The 13,895-nt window shown below is 36.0% G+C and overlaps 3 protein-coding genes across 3 annotated transcripts; 2 read left to right on the plus strand and 1 right to left on the minus strand.

Annotated features, from left to right (window-relative positions):
• The first annotated feature begins 3,581 nt into the window (after window positions 1-3,581).
• On the plus strand, window positions 3,582-7,836 carry LOC147274187 (uncharacterized protein At5g41620-like). Its single transcript, XM_086257191.1, has 3 exons — window positions 3,582-4,087; window positions 5,116-5,241; window positions 5,851-7,836. The coding sequence occupies exons 1-3, from the start codon at window positions 3,620-3,622 to the stop codon at window positions 7,375-7,377; spliced, it is 2,121 nt and encodes a 706-aa protein (XP_086113317.1). The 5' UTR covers window positions 3,582-3,619; the 3' UTR covers window positions 7,378-7,836.
• A 299-nt stretch (window positions 7,837-8,135) lies between these two features.
• Window positions 8,136-9,040, plus strand: LOC147274188 (uncharacterized). The gene is made up of 2 exons (XM_086256865.1): window positions 8,136-8,486; window positions 8,755-9,040. Exons 1-2 carry the CDS (start codon window positions 8,323-8,325, stop codon window positions 9,038-9,040), a joined length of 450 nt encoding a protein of 149 aa, XP_086112991.1. The 5' UTR covers window positions 8,136-8,322.
• Window positions 8,947-11,255, minus strand: LOC147274189 (uncharacterized). Its single transcript, XM_086256864.1, has 7 exons — window positions 10,920-11,255; window positions 10,513-10,682; window positions 10,263-10,365; window positions 9,849-9,965; window positions 9,595-9,765; window positions 9,300-9,423; window positions 8,947-9,214 (listed from the first exon to the last, which is right to left on the minus strand). The coding sequence occupies exons 1-7, from the start codon at window positions 11,187-11,189 to the stop codon at window positions 9,078-9,080; spliced, it is 1,092 nt and encodes a 363-aa protein (XP_086112990.1). The 5' UTR covers window positions 11,190-11,255; the 3' UTR covers window positions 8,947-9,077.
• Window positions 11,256-13,895: the final 2,640 nt, after the last annotated feature.

Raw genomic sequence — 13,895 nt, forward strand, 5'->3', positions numbered from 1 at the left:
GAATGACTAAGAAAATTGACAAACTAAAGTTGTTGTTCAATCCCATCAGGTAAAATTGTGCAAAATTATAACCCAATGGGCATGATTATCTACATTGGGGTTAACCACTTAAGAGATCATTTTTATTTGTATGTCAATATATTTGTATGTATATATAAATTAAGCAACATTATCTTGTAAAATTTATAATTTTATATTATTAATTAGGTGAATTTATAATTGAATGTATAGTCTAAATTGATAATATGACAAGACGACAAGAAAACATTCTCGTAAGAATGTTCGAATGTTTGAGTATTATAGTAAACCAAGATAAATGTTGACATCCAACATGTGAAGATTGTTAATGTATATGTGAACATTAATTATTATTAATCTGTCTGAAGATGTGGGTTAAATTTCAATTAGCCAACTCTTTTCCATATATGCCTTGCTTTCTTTACTCTCATCATGCATAGTCTGATGATCAAAGTACGTAAAGTCGGAGAAAGAGCGTTGAAAGCATAAAATAATACTTATTCTAGTCATCTAGTGTGAACTGAAGACATTGAAGCCTTTAGCCTTGTTTGCCCGCGCTTAACACGGTGCATGTGGTGCACTTGGTGCCATCATTAAACACGGCTTAATCATCACTTTTGCAATAATACAATTATTGAAAAACTAGTCATGCCTATATATATACACACTAACACACACACAAGTGACAGAATGTACGTGGAAAATACTATACTATTTATGGATTTTCATGATGAGTGCTATAACAACAAAGGTGTTTCCTGCATTTAAATGCGCCATTACTGTTCTGCGCCAACACAGAAGGTGGGCACAGTCTTGAGACAGATGATCGTCATTAGTTTGTATAACCTGAAAATGGTAATTAATTGTGAAATCCGTCTCTTCGAATCAAATCGCTCCTATAGTCCTATTCCATAAGAGTCACATCTAGTGTAAATAAGCGCAGCTTTTTTGATTTTTTTAGAGAGAATAATTCTAGACATATCCTAGTCTTAATCCCAAGAACTAACTAGTCCAATTTTATTTATAGGAGTTTGGGTCTCTTTTCTTTTTTCTGGTTTTTGATAGGGAACAATAAAGACTTACATGTAACTTTAATTAAATGAAAATATTACATGATAAAGTACATATACAGTGTATTTTTATGATCATTATAGTTTATTTTTTAGATAATTATTTGCATATTATCTCTGTAAAAAATTAATTAAACTAGAAATCGTTTAGTTATATAATCGTTATCAAATAAACAAACAGTGAATCAAATTGTTACTAAAATCGTATGTTTATTTTATCATAGTTATATAATCAAATAATTTTAGATTTAGTTGATTTTTTGCAGAGATAATTTTTATAGTTAAATTTTAAAAAATAAACGATTTCGATCATAAATTTACACTATAGAATAAGAATAATAAAAAATAAAATTGATAAAGAAGGTAAATTGAGGAAAGTGAATAGCATTTTTTCGTACAATTATACATCAACTATCAAGTAAGGCCACTACAAGTCTACAACTCATCATAGAAAAAGAAAAATGATTTGGCGTTGTTCTTTTTGTTAGCTAAGTAAAGATGCATCGATAGAAGAAAAATGCAACGATTTGCGGCCCAAGACCAGAGTCCGGGACCAGCCCAAAAATTACGCAGAAACAACCAAAAGGGCTTCAGTTGATTGCGTTTTAGTGGACTAAGTGAGCTGAGCGATTCTAAAGCCCATAGTAACTGTATCATCCTCTTAAGCAAGATATTTTCTTAAAGTGCATCAAAATAAAATTTTATATGCAAATAGGTATATTTATTGAACTTATCTTTATTCATGTTAAACCTAAATAATTAAGTCAAGATTCAAGAATCATTTCAATGTAATTTGGAGGTATTAAAAATTGTGCCCGAATTTTATTTTATTTTTTTAAAATTTGCATGTAATAGATGTATAATATACACCTAATATGTAATGAGATGTTTGTGAGATACACTCGTTGCATCTCTAAGTTTTGTGTATGCAAATCAGCATCAAACTCGTGGACCCATTTCCATCATCATGTTATGTCGACGAGAATTAATTGAGTCCCCTTTGAATTTAAACTTGCTTGTAGAAGCCAGAATAAATAAGTAGAGAGAAAGCAGTCAAATCAAGCCTGAATTCGATCTAGTTCATAGGGTATGTAGGTGTACTTTAAAGCTAGTGAAACCTACTCCAACACGCCACGGAATGACATGGCATGCATGCATGACCATAATATTAATGTATGTACGCAACATATCTTGTCTCTGCATGCCACTCTGCACCATGAGAAATCGATTGGACCTTTTTTTACTGTTGATCTGCAGAATGTTCACACTTAATTTGCTGCAGATCGATGCTCTACAAGCTTGTGTTTTCAGACACAGAATGAAAAAGAAAAACAAAAAAAGATAGCAACAGTTATCAAGACCCATTTAACCAAAAAGAATGAGGGTCAGTAACTACTAGTGTAACCAAGTATAATATCACTGTATACCATGCATCCACGTTTAATGGTAAACGATTTTTATATTTACTAGGATAAAATCATAAAACTATAAAAGCGAATCCATTTGATATTTAGAAATAAAAAATGTGGTTATATGACCTGTATTGTTAACTTTTCAAAAATGTCCTCTGTTGGCCTATGAAGAGGAACCAACCATTAAGATGTGGAGGACTGGAGGGAGAGTCATATCCCAAAAAGAAAATATTTAAGTATTTTGTTAGCAAGAATTTGAGTTGTAAATCTTGTATAAATCATGCACAAAATTGGTATAAGCATTTTCTTTTGTCAAATCTAATTATTGCATATGTACTTTTCTCCTAAAATTATTTTAGTGTAATGTTGTTCTCATTCCTCCATAACCTCTTTTCCACTTTGTTATGAATATTTTGAAATATAGAATACTAATTTTAAAGAGCATGAGGACAAATTGAGATTTTATTATTTAGAGATAAGTCGACAACAACTCCTTTCACAAATCCGTACAATCAAAGCGGGTGTCTTCACTCTTCACTAAATGCTCAACAGCCTCAGGCACTCAGGCCCTCGATCAACAGGTTCTACAACCACTTTCAAGTTTCAATGAACTTTTTGGTCATGAGAGAACACAGATCTACTTGACTTTGGTGGAGGAGAAATACACATGGAAAATGCTAACATGCCCACGTCATATGTGACACAGACCCATTTTTTATAATTAAATCCAACAAATTCAGTTATTGTATAATTTAAATATATATTTTAAGTTATTAAATCTGGATGCATATATTATGGTGTATGCACACTAATCGCTCTTAGTAAACCCATAAAATTAACATAATAACAATACTAGGTTCCCTTCTCAAATTCTTTTTAGTATTTTCATTCAATTATATGAGTTAATTTTTTGTTTATTTAAAATGAAAAAAAAAATGACATGCTTATGTGACATGGGATTGAAGCTCCTTTATCAATAAATGGAGCCCAAGTATTGTTCATTTGTTCTTATCAAAATTCAAAAACCACACAGACATTCTGAACATTTTACAAACATCACTGTGTGCAGCTGTAGTTCCAAACCCAAAAAAGAGAATATTTTTATTACAAAGAAGAGAGATGAGAGAGAAAGGCCCATTGGGGAAAGCGAAGCCTAGAGAGAGAGAGATGAAAAGGGAAGGAGAAGAAAGTGGGGGAGGGGGAGCAGAAAAGGAGGAAAATTTGGGAGAAAAGTTGAGGAGAGTCGGCAAAAGCACAGGTGGCCCAACTACTCCAGTGGTGTCCTCATGGAGACCTTGCCCTTTTGGCCATGAACCCATCATTAAAGACCCTCACTTTACCATAACTACTACTTCCACTACCACCACCACCACCTCTGTCTCAGCTAGAAAACTAGCTGCTGCTCTTTGGGAGTTTCAGCACTACCTCCCCCTCTCAAATATGCACAGGGCTCCTCACAATAATGGTGGTGCTGCTGCTGCTGGTCCACCCCCTAGGCAGCGCCACCTCCACCACCACCTCAACAAGGACAAGGGTCTTGACCTCTCTAACTTTTTGGGTGATAATTGTCCCAGTTCTCCTGACCAGGTACACTTCTGAATTTTTTGTTTTTTTGGAGATTTTGGTGCTCTTTGATTGGCTTTTTGGGGTTGTGCAATTTTGTTCCTTTTTATCTGATTGGTTGTGAAAGTGGGTTTGTTTTTTTGTTCTGTATTTGTTTCTTGTTGAGTTGTTGTTATTTGTTTTACCCTATATTTTAAAGAGGCAAGATCATGTAAATGAATGTATTTATGTTGATGGGTACATCCTGTCTATTTTCTGCTCTTGTTAGTTTATGGATGTTTCTTTGAGATTTATGGAGCTTTCAGGGGTATGTGAGATATAGTTGGTTAATATTTATTCATCTTTTCTTCCTTTATTTATTCCCAAAGAGATGTAATTTCAAGCACTTGTTTACTTGCTCTAAGCTTAGTGCTTCAGTGGACTGTTATCATTTATAGATTAGTTCGTTTATATAGCATGAAATCTGCAAGAGGCTCCTTTTTTCCCTCACTCAGTCACCACCATTACTGGGTAGATGCTATATATTGTTGCTCTTTCTGTTTTCTGGGAACTCATTCTTATCAGTTATCACAAATTGCCAAGAAGCAAAGGGTTCCATTTTAAGTTGCATTGTTAAAATTTCCATTTTTGTTTGGTGGGGAACTCCTATATTTTAGGACCACATGGTTTTTGCTAACTCTCATGCCTTGTACTTCTAATTACTTCAACCCCTTGAATGTGTTCAAAACTACCATAGGACTTCTGGAGCTTTGATTGTGCCGCCTTTTCTTCTTTAATACTAAACACAATTAACTAGACGTTATATAAAGAAGTATGCACTTGGTAGACACTGCTGACAATGAGAATTGAGAGGTGTTTAGGGAGCTGTGAGCATTACATTTAAACTATATCTCTGCAAATGATCAACTAAATCCATTGAACACTGTGCATAGATATTATTGAGGCTGCAATACCTTCATGTGTGATCCATCTTCTGAAACAATGGGTTCTGGAGTTGCCTAGTTGGAAAATATCTCCTATGAAACTGATTTTTCTCTGATTACCTATGCCAGCCAGAAAGTGCAAGCAGTTTAAGGAGGCATATTGCTGCATCATTGATGCAGCATCATCGATCAATTGAAAGGAACAATCACTTCTTGCAGCCCGTATCTCCTGCAAGCTATGGTAGTTCCATGGAGGTAAGCATCAGTTTCCACTTAGTCAAATGCTTTTTTGTCCTTTATTTTAAAGGAGATATAAATTGAGAACACTAGCAAAAATGATTACAAAATGATTACTGCTACACAAGAAAAAGAAATGGTTTTTCTGGAAATGATACTGCTACAGAATTTCATTTGAGTAGAAATAAGGCAGAAATTTATTTGACTCATACAAACTGATAAGGCATGGGACCAAACGGACTAATTTGTGCCCTCAAATACTACATGGAAGACAATAGTTCTATTATTTTCCTGAAATTTTAAGAAATTGCATCCTAGTCTTGTGTTGGTCGAGAAACACAATATTATGTAAGCACAAGCTGTTATTATGGCTGATGGGCATTGTGTTATAGACTAATAGCCACTCACGATTATCATGAGCAAACCATAACACATGTATTTTCTATCAATCATTTGTCTATAAAGTTTGTACTATGATGGAACCCCTGATATCATGTGTGAAGCATGTGCTTTCTTATTAAGCTGCAGTCTTAGGCTCATTTACAAATTTTGTTGTCCACTGCCCCGTATAACAAATCTTTCCATGCTATCGAACCTTTTGCATAGTTTCATTGCCTTTCTTTTCAGGTAGCGCCTTATAACCCTGCAGTCACTCCTACCAGTTCTTTAGACTTTAAGGGGGGAAGGATTGGTGAATCACATTATAACCTTAAAACATCTACAGAACTGCTAAAAGTCTTGAACCGGATTTGGAGCTTGGAGGAACAGCATACATCCAATATAGCATTGATAAAAGCATTGAAATCAGAGTTGGATCATGCCCGTGTCAAGATCAAAGAGTTGCTTCGGATTAGGCAAGCTGATCGACGTGAGCTAGATGATTTGATGAAGCAAATTGCAGAAGATAAACTAGTTAGGAAGAGCAAAGAACAAGATCGAATCCATGCTGCAGTTCAGTCTATGAGGGATGAGCTAGAAGATGAGAGGAAGTTAAGAAAACGATCAGAAAGCCTGCACAGGAAGTTAGCGCGGGAGCTTTCTGAGGTGAAATCTTCTCATTCCAATTCTCTGAAAGAGCTTGAAAGAGAGAGAAAATCGAGAAAGTTGTTGGAAGGCCTATGCGATGAATTTGCCAAAGGAATAAAAGAATATGAACAAGAGGTGCATTCTTTGAAACAGAAATCTGACAAGGATTGGACTGGAAGATCTGATCGTGATCGATTGATTCTCCATGTATCTGAATCATGGCTGGATGAACGGATGCAAATGCAGCTAGAAGAAGCCAAGTGTGGTGTTCCAGAAAAGAACTCAATGGTGGACAAATTAAGCCTTGAAATTGAGACTTTCCTTCGAGCTAAACATACGAACACTCTTAAGAATACTGAAAATCTGTTGCCAAGGGATCGTAGGAATTCACTGGAATCTGTCCCTCTGAATGAGGTTGTGAGTGCGCCTCAAGACGTGGGTGACGAAGAAGATTCTTTAGGCAGTGATTCACATTGTTTTGAGCTTAATAAACCAAACAACAATGACTTCAAATTGCATGGGGATGAAGCTGTGGATAATCAAATTGATGAAAAAGTGAAATCAGACCCCTCAAAGAAAAAACCTGCTTCTTCTGAAAGGGTTAGAAGCCGAACTCCCTCCAGCTTGCAAGTTAAGTTTGAAGAACAGATGGCTTGGGCCATGTCATGTGGTGAAAATAAGAAGTCCCAGATAGACAATACAGAGCAGGGGATAACTGAAGAAGGGAAGGCAACTGAAATAAGCATATCCCAAAAATCCGAACATTGTGAAGCCACGGAAGATGAAACATATAAGAAAGGAAATAAACAAGATGAAACCCTTGGCTCGAATTACATGGCTGAAAGCCATATAAGAAGTCAACTTTTGATGTCAGATGGTGTGCATATACATTCTGAAAATAAATACAATGAGGCTTCCTGCAGTAATACCGGATGGAGGAATCAGCCAAGTCCGGTTAGACAGTGGATGGCAAAACTCACGTCCCCAGCTCATGACATATCCGAGTCATCTTCTAAGTTCCCTCCACGGGCAAAGGAGAACACCTTGAAGGCAAAGCTTCTTGAAGCAAGGTCGAAGGGAGTCAAGGGACAACGGTCACGGTCAAAGGCTTCCAAAGGCACCTCTTAACCTTCTTGGGACATGTTGGTTTTAACTCTCTGAAATGTTCCCATTAGGTTAAATGGGTATGCTGATCCTGCATCACCTGCTGGTTGGGATTTTCTTGTTGTGAATATTGCCATGGCACTCTCTGAATATGAAATATTCCCTAGAGTTTTCACTCTGGTAATTCTTAAAAAGAGAAGTCTGTATATGAGTGTAATGTTGCAATGTTACATAAGCCTACACAAACTATAAAGAGTTGGAGACCAACAACAATTTTGGGTTGTCATTTCTGGGTACATCTGAGGACTGAGGTTCCACTTATATTTGTTAAAATCCACATTTAAACTAGGTCTCTCCATCTTTTTTTGTCATTTTAAAGATATTGGGTTCACATTCACACTAGCTTTAATTCCATCATGATTCATGGCCAACTCCTATAAGGGGGTGCATACAATGGACAAGTGGGAGTCTAGTGTTGAATCAAAAAATATCATTTTCTTGTTTGTATAACGGGATTCAAGTGTTATTCATGGTTTGTGATATATTGATATGACATTGTATGTTAAATTGGCTAATTTTTGGTTTGATTAATTAACTATTGTTCATGAGATAAGCTCATAACAACTCCGACAAAGGGAAACTTGATGCCACTGACCAAATCGTTGGCTTTAAATTGGCTAAGTAGCTGACTATAGTTCATTCAGCTTTGCCAATCAATATGGTAAAATAATAAATATATAAGTCTGAATTAATTTCAAAAAATTAACAAACTAAAATAATGGTAAATTATTGAATTAAGATAAGATTGCATATGATTTAAAAATCTCATAACTATAAAATGTGTAGAAAATGAAACAAAGAATATTTATTATATCCCAAATGTTAATTTATCAGACCAAAAAAAAAAATTTATCAAAATAGCTTTGCTACTGGCAGCAGCCCAGCACAAACAACTAGAGAGAGATAGAAATGGCAGCGGCGTCGTTTAGGTGGATACTGCAGCTGCACAAGGACGTGCCAAAAGCTGCTCGGTTCTACTCAGAAGGCTTGGACTTCACCGTCGATGTCTGTACTCTTCGGTGGGCCGAGCTTCAGTCCGGCCCACTCAAACTGGCCCTCATGCAATCCCCCAAGTAATTCTCTTTATCCGAGACTGAATGCTCAATGCATATCATGTGTTTGATTATATGTCTACGAAAGCTGTTTACACAATTAAAAAGACCCACATTCTACTTTTCTGAGTAACACAAAACTTTTAAGGCATTGGTTATTGGGTTTGGTCCTATGAACATGGTGTCAATAAAAAAAGGATATGTTTTTTATTTCTTAATTTAGTAATAATTATTATTTGGGGTTTGCCTCTAATTGAAAATGCCAGATGCTAATCCAGTTTTTTTACAGTGACCATGTCATGCAGAAGGGACACTCTTCACTTATGTCTTTCACAGTGAGAGACATTAATCAAGCAATGACAAAACTAATGGCATTAGGAGCTGAACTAGATGGTCCTATCAAATATGAAATCCATGGGAAGGTGATGACTAAATTTCTAAGAACAGCTTTCATGCAACTTATATTTCTATTACTGCTATGGTGGATGCAAAGGTGTAACAATGTTGATTGTGACCAGGTTGCTGCCATGCGCTGTATTGATGGGCACATGTTAGGCCTCTGTGAACCAGCTTGATGGGCAACTAGATGAAGTGGGTTGCTTGGAGCTTTTGTTATGGCATCTTGAAATCTTCTGAACACATAGAGAAGATGTGAGAGATTTCTCCTTTTCTTGGGTTGCCTTCAATAATTGACAGTGTTTGTTCATCCATGTCTATCAGAGCTGTGCATAGTGTGTAAAGCGTTGGGCCTGGAAACACAACAAACAGTGTTACCGGGAAACATAGCAGACAGTTTTGTAGAGGGGAAAAGGTTTAGTTTATTTTCTAAATCACCTATCATGTAGATGGGGTATTTTGGGTCATCTGTATCTCCTAGAAGTGACAGGAAGTCTTTTTTTGATCTTTTGGGTAGCACAGCTGCTTTTCTTTGCCTTGTTTCTGAGTTCTCATCTTGTACCTTCACAGAAAACCCATGATTTTAACTTTGTAGAAATTGAAGATACCTATTTGTCTTATTGGAACTATCAGTTTGAAACTTTGTCTACTGCATTGCACCACCAATCCATGTAAATGAGATGAGATTCACACCATAGCTTCATGCAGTGTTCTTAAGACTAAATAACTTTACCTGATTAACCTGGAGATGGAGATACATGTTTGCATGGAAGAATGGTATCGCTCCAACCTCATAAACCGAAACCCGGTTTCTTGATGCAGTTTCTACATTCAAAATTCTACGTGTCCTTGTCTCGATCAGATTGTAACTATGTCCCACAGAAACTTGGGATGATTCAATTCTCTGAAGATGCAATTCATGCTATTAAAGCCATCAATAATCAACCAAACTCGGATATTTAAAAAACTGAGATTACAGGATCTTACACATAATGCATCATCAATGCTTGCTGCTTCAAGGAGGTCTCGTGAAATAAAATTCCGCCCAATGCCTCCAGCAACAATCTCATTTTCAGATGGGGGTACTGAATTCAGCGTAAAAGCCTGCAGGTTATGTATTGGAAAACTCTTATAACAAATTTGGTTTAACTGATGTTTGGAGCTATATCATTCCAACTCAATGACATGCAAGAATCTGATCAAATATTCTATCAGATTCAGCTTCATCCCCTAAATTGTTTCTGTCATTTGATTTATTTACTGTTAATTGGTGCGCTCCTTAACAGTTTAATTTTTGGGGTTTAGTGGTTGTTTAATATGGTATCAGAACTCTGGTTTTAGGGGGTTCTATATGCATACTTGATGGAGAATCATCAAGCACTGCATTGAAGAAAAAAATACCAGTCCATGACTGTTGAGCCCAAATGCACAGCTAGGGAGCTCTCCTGCATACGTATAAGCAATGAATGATAGTCCATTTGGTAGAGTTCCCTTTATCAAATAGCTGCAAAACAGTCATTAAAACGTGACTTGCTACAATTGATTTAAAAAATCTCATTAGTTTTTACTAATGTAATTAATTCCCTTTGTTTTTTTGGATGAATAGCTCTTCTGAGTTTATAAGAAATGAAATGCAAGCGAGCATACGTACGTGTGGCCAACCAGAGCAACATTTGCATCCTCATTGTGTGCCACAATTGCCATGGATTTACTAACAACAAGAACATCAGAGCAGTCATCCGGGGTATCATCTATATTGGGATTTATCACTGTCTTTGGAAGAAAAGCAAGAATCTCCTTCCTGAAGTTGATTAGTATTATCTGCACATAATTAAACAACTAGAATGTGACAAATGGAATGACATATTTATTACCCTTTATTGTTAGGCAACCACCAATCCCGAAAACTTAATTAAGCTACTAGAGAAGGGGGTTAAAAATGTAAATGAAGCTAATAAGTGGACTCTCATCCTGCAAGTAATAATTGAACCTCAAAAACTTAAGCTATCATCATTCATCACAAAAGTTAATAATGTAGATGAAGCTAACAATCGTTACATCAAGAACTGGGACGCCACTTCCTTCTGCAGTCCCTATCAGCTCATCCCAATATCTTGGGAACTTCCTCTGGTTATTATCAGTGAGGGATTGGATAAGTGGCTGTGACTCTGGGGTTTGAGCAAATGGGAGGAGTTGGTGTTGAAGAATGAGGTCTGTGGCCAACCTGCTCCTTATCTTGTTTGAGAACCTCTGGCCTATCAGGAAGCCCATTCTGTATGCATCTTCACAGGGCCCAACTTCATATATCTCCAACACTTTTGCTTCCATACTAGACCTCCCTACTTCAGCTTGACCCTATCTTCACAGGGCCTATGTGATGAATTCATGCAAGTCAAAACAAGGAAGGAGAAGGAGAACCTTATCTTCTTTTAAAGTTTTAAGCCCCCACGCATTATTTACATAATGTAGGTTAATTTTGTCTTAAACATGAAGTTAACTAGAATCTTTCTCCTTTTTTTTTTGGCATAAATTCAATTTAGACACGTAACTATATATGTCATTTCAACAGGGTGCACGAACTTTAAAATGTTTCAAATATACACCCGATCTACTATTTAAATTGATAAATGAACTTCCGTCCATTAATTCGTTGAGAGATCAGTTGAATGTCAACTTGGCTTTTTCTGACCGGGATTACTTGGCAACGTGGCACAATCTCAGCAAACATTTCTCGCCAAATGAGCGATACGGTGACACTTGTCCACCTAACCCCTGACACGGGCCCACAAACTCATCATCTCTTTCTCGCTCGTCGAACACAGGTGAGAGATTTATATTCGAATTTGGGGGAAAGCGTGATGTTTTTGAGAGTCTAAATGGTCAGGAGAGCGTTCGACGAGTGGAAAAAAGGTGATGGGTGTGTGCGCTCGTGTCAGGTGAACATATGTCGCTCATTTAGCGGGAATGGTGCGCTGAGTTGGCGTCACATCGCCAATTAATCCCCATCAGCAAAAGTCAAACTGACATTTAACTGATCTCTTAACAAATCGATGGACGGAAGTCCATTTTTCAATTTAAATAATAAATCAGGTGTATATTTGAAATATTTTAAAATTCATGGACCCCGTTGAAATGGCATATATAGTTATGTGTCTAAATTAAATTTATGTCTTTTTTTTTTCTCGTTTATAAGCCACAAACGACATCCCTGTTCCATGGTTTGATTTGTCTTATTTGTCGGTCTCTTAACCAATGTTTGAATACGACAATCAGAATTGTGGGTTCATAGTCGTTTATTGGTTTTGCAGTCCCATTGTTGTATACATCCGTTACAGATTTCTTGTAGTCTACCTCTTCCTTCAGTTAAAAATAACCTCAATTAGTTGAATCAATATTGGTCTTGTTCTGAGTTTTTGTCATAGCATTGAGAGAAAGGGTTGAATTTGGCTTTGTATGTTGGTAATCCATTGAGAATTGATCTTTAGCAAGAAGCATCACATGAAGGTCTTCTTCAAGTTCCAAAGGCTTTGATGTTGTTCTCGTATGTATATTGATTCATTGAAGTTCCAAATTAATGAAGGCATTGTATTCCAATGAAAATCCATTAATTTAGTTTACATGTGTACGTACATGAATGATTGTATATTTGTATTTATGTTCTTGGGAGCAAAGATCAAGAAAGCTATTGGAAAGCATGTTGGTCCATACATATATGTGGCTTTAATTTGATACCATGAAAGATATGAAAGAAAAACGTAAAGAACTAAAGGCAAGAGAATAATAGAGAGAACTGAATGAAGATTTCATTATGCTTGACTAATCAGAATACAATGAGAGGCTAGCTAGCTCTTGCTACCCATAATTAAAACACATCTAGCTCTTGATTAACTACATCCAGAGTCCAGACTATATATTAATTAATTCTAACAAGATCCTAATCAGCCTTGCTAGATTTGAAAACTAATGCTGACTAGATTTGATTCCATCCAAAGCTGCTGACTAAACTATTTGTTAAGATCTAATATTTGCAGACTAATCAAAGAAAAAACAAGTTAACAAAGCTATATATACACATAATACATGCATTCATTATATTGATTTTTGAGTTGCATGTGTGTATCTTTTCTAGCAAGTTTTATAATGAAATCTTGAGCTGGATGTGGTGTGTATTCATAGTCCTCATCAATCATCATACATATTTAACGGGGAAAAAATACATTTTTAGTCCATGTTTTTTATTTTGCAATCAATTTTAGTTATTGTGTTTTTAAAATTATTAATTTGGTCTTTGTGTTTATATTTGCAAGCAATTTTAGTCCACCACTAACAATTGTGGCGACGGATTTGTGGTGAATTTCACCTATTATGCCCAATAGAAAAAGAGAGAAAAAAAAAAACTGATGGGTTAGAGAGGAATGGAGGGAGGGTGAGGATGGTGGTGGTGTGTTGTTGTCGGTGGTGGAAGGGAATAGAGGAATGATTTTGTTAGTGGTCGACTAAATTGCTTGCAAACATAAACACATAGACCAAATTTATAATTTAAAAAACACAAAAATTAAAATTGATTACAAAGTAAAATACAAGAACTAAAAATTAATTTTTCCCTATATAATGGCCATCCATCCCATCATGTTCGTAACAAAGACAAAAGCATCAATCACTATCTCATTGTTTTCCAAAATGATTGCTTGCAAATCTTAAGAGATGCTGGGGCAAGAAATGGTGATTAAGAAATAAATCCAGTTCACCAACACTAAACCTTTCCAAATGGGTTGGAACATCCAGGACCCAGAGAATAAAGGAAGATTGTACTTTACAATACTTGGTATTAGTTAATTAAATAACTTAAGGCATATTATGCAAGATTAATTCGTCCACGCCAATTCCAACTATGAAGCACTAAATTGAATCCCTTTGGAGACAGTATATATCAGTGGGAAATGGACACGTGGAAAATTGCCCATAACTCGATCTATCAAATATTTACATACCAATGGTGACAAAAAACAATGTCACTCATGTTTGTTAAAGATG

This window comes from Dryas octopetala, chromosome 9 (genome assembly GCF_963921425.1).
Source record: "Dryas octopetala chromosome 9, drDryOcto1.1, whole genome shotgun sequence".
NCBI classification, from domain to species: Eukaryota; Viridiplantae; Streptophyta; class Magnoliopsida; order Rosales; family Rosaceae; genus Dryas; species Dryas octopetala.

Bases quoted from the DNA above. Each gene is read 5' to 3' on its own strand.
- LOC147274187 (XM_086257191.1), top strand. From the start codon at position 3,620: ATGAGAGAGAAAGGCCCATTGGGGAAAGCGAAGCCTAGAGAGAGAGAG. The intron at 4,088-5,115 runs GTACACTTCTGA...TACCTATGCCAG, and splicing joins GTCCCAGTTCTCCTGACCAG to CCAGAAAGTGCAAGCAGTTT. The intron at 5,242-5,850 runs GTAAGCATCAGT...CTTTCTTTTCAG, and splicing joins GCTATGGTAGTTCCATGGAG to GTAGCGCCTTATAACCCTGC.
- LOC147274188 (XM_086256865.1), top strand. From the start codon at position 8,323: ATGGCAGCGGCGTCGTTTAGGTGGATACTGCAGCTGCACAAGGACGTG. The intron at 8,487-8,754 runs GTAATTCTCTTT...GTTTTTTTACAG, and splicing joins GCCCTCATGCAATCCCCCAA to TGACCATGTCATGCAGAAGG.
- LOC147274189 (XM_086256864.1), bottom strand. From the start codon at position 11,189: ATGGAAGCAAAAGTGTTGGAGATATATGAAGTTGGGCCCTGTGAAGAT. The intron at 9,766-9,848 runs GTAAGATCCTGT...TTGCATCTTCAG, and splicing joins GCATTGATGATGCATTATGT to AGAATTGAATCATCCCAAGT. The intron at 9,215-9,299 runs GTGATTTAGAAA...TTGTGTTTCCAG, and splicing joins ATACCCCATCTACATGATAG to GCCCAACGCTTTACACACTA.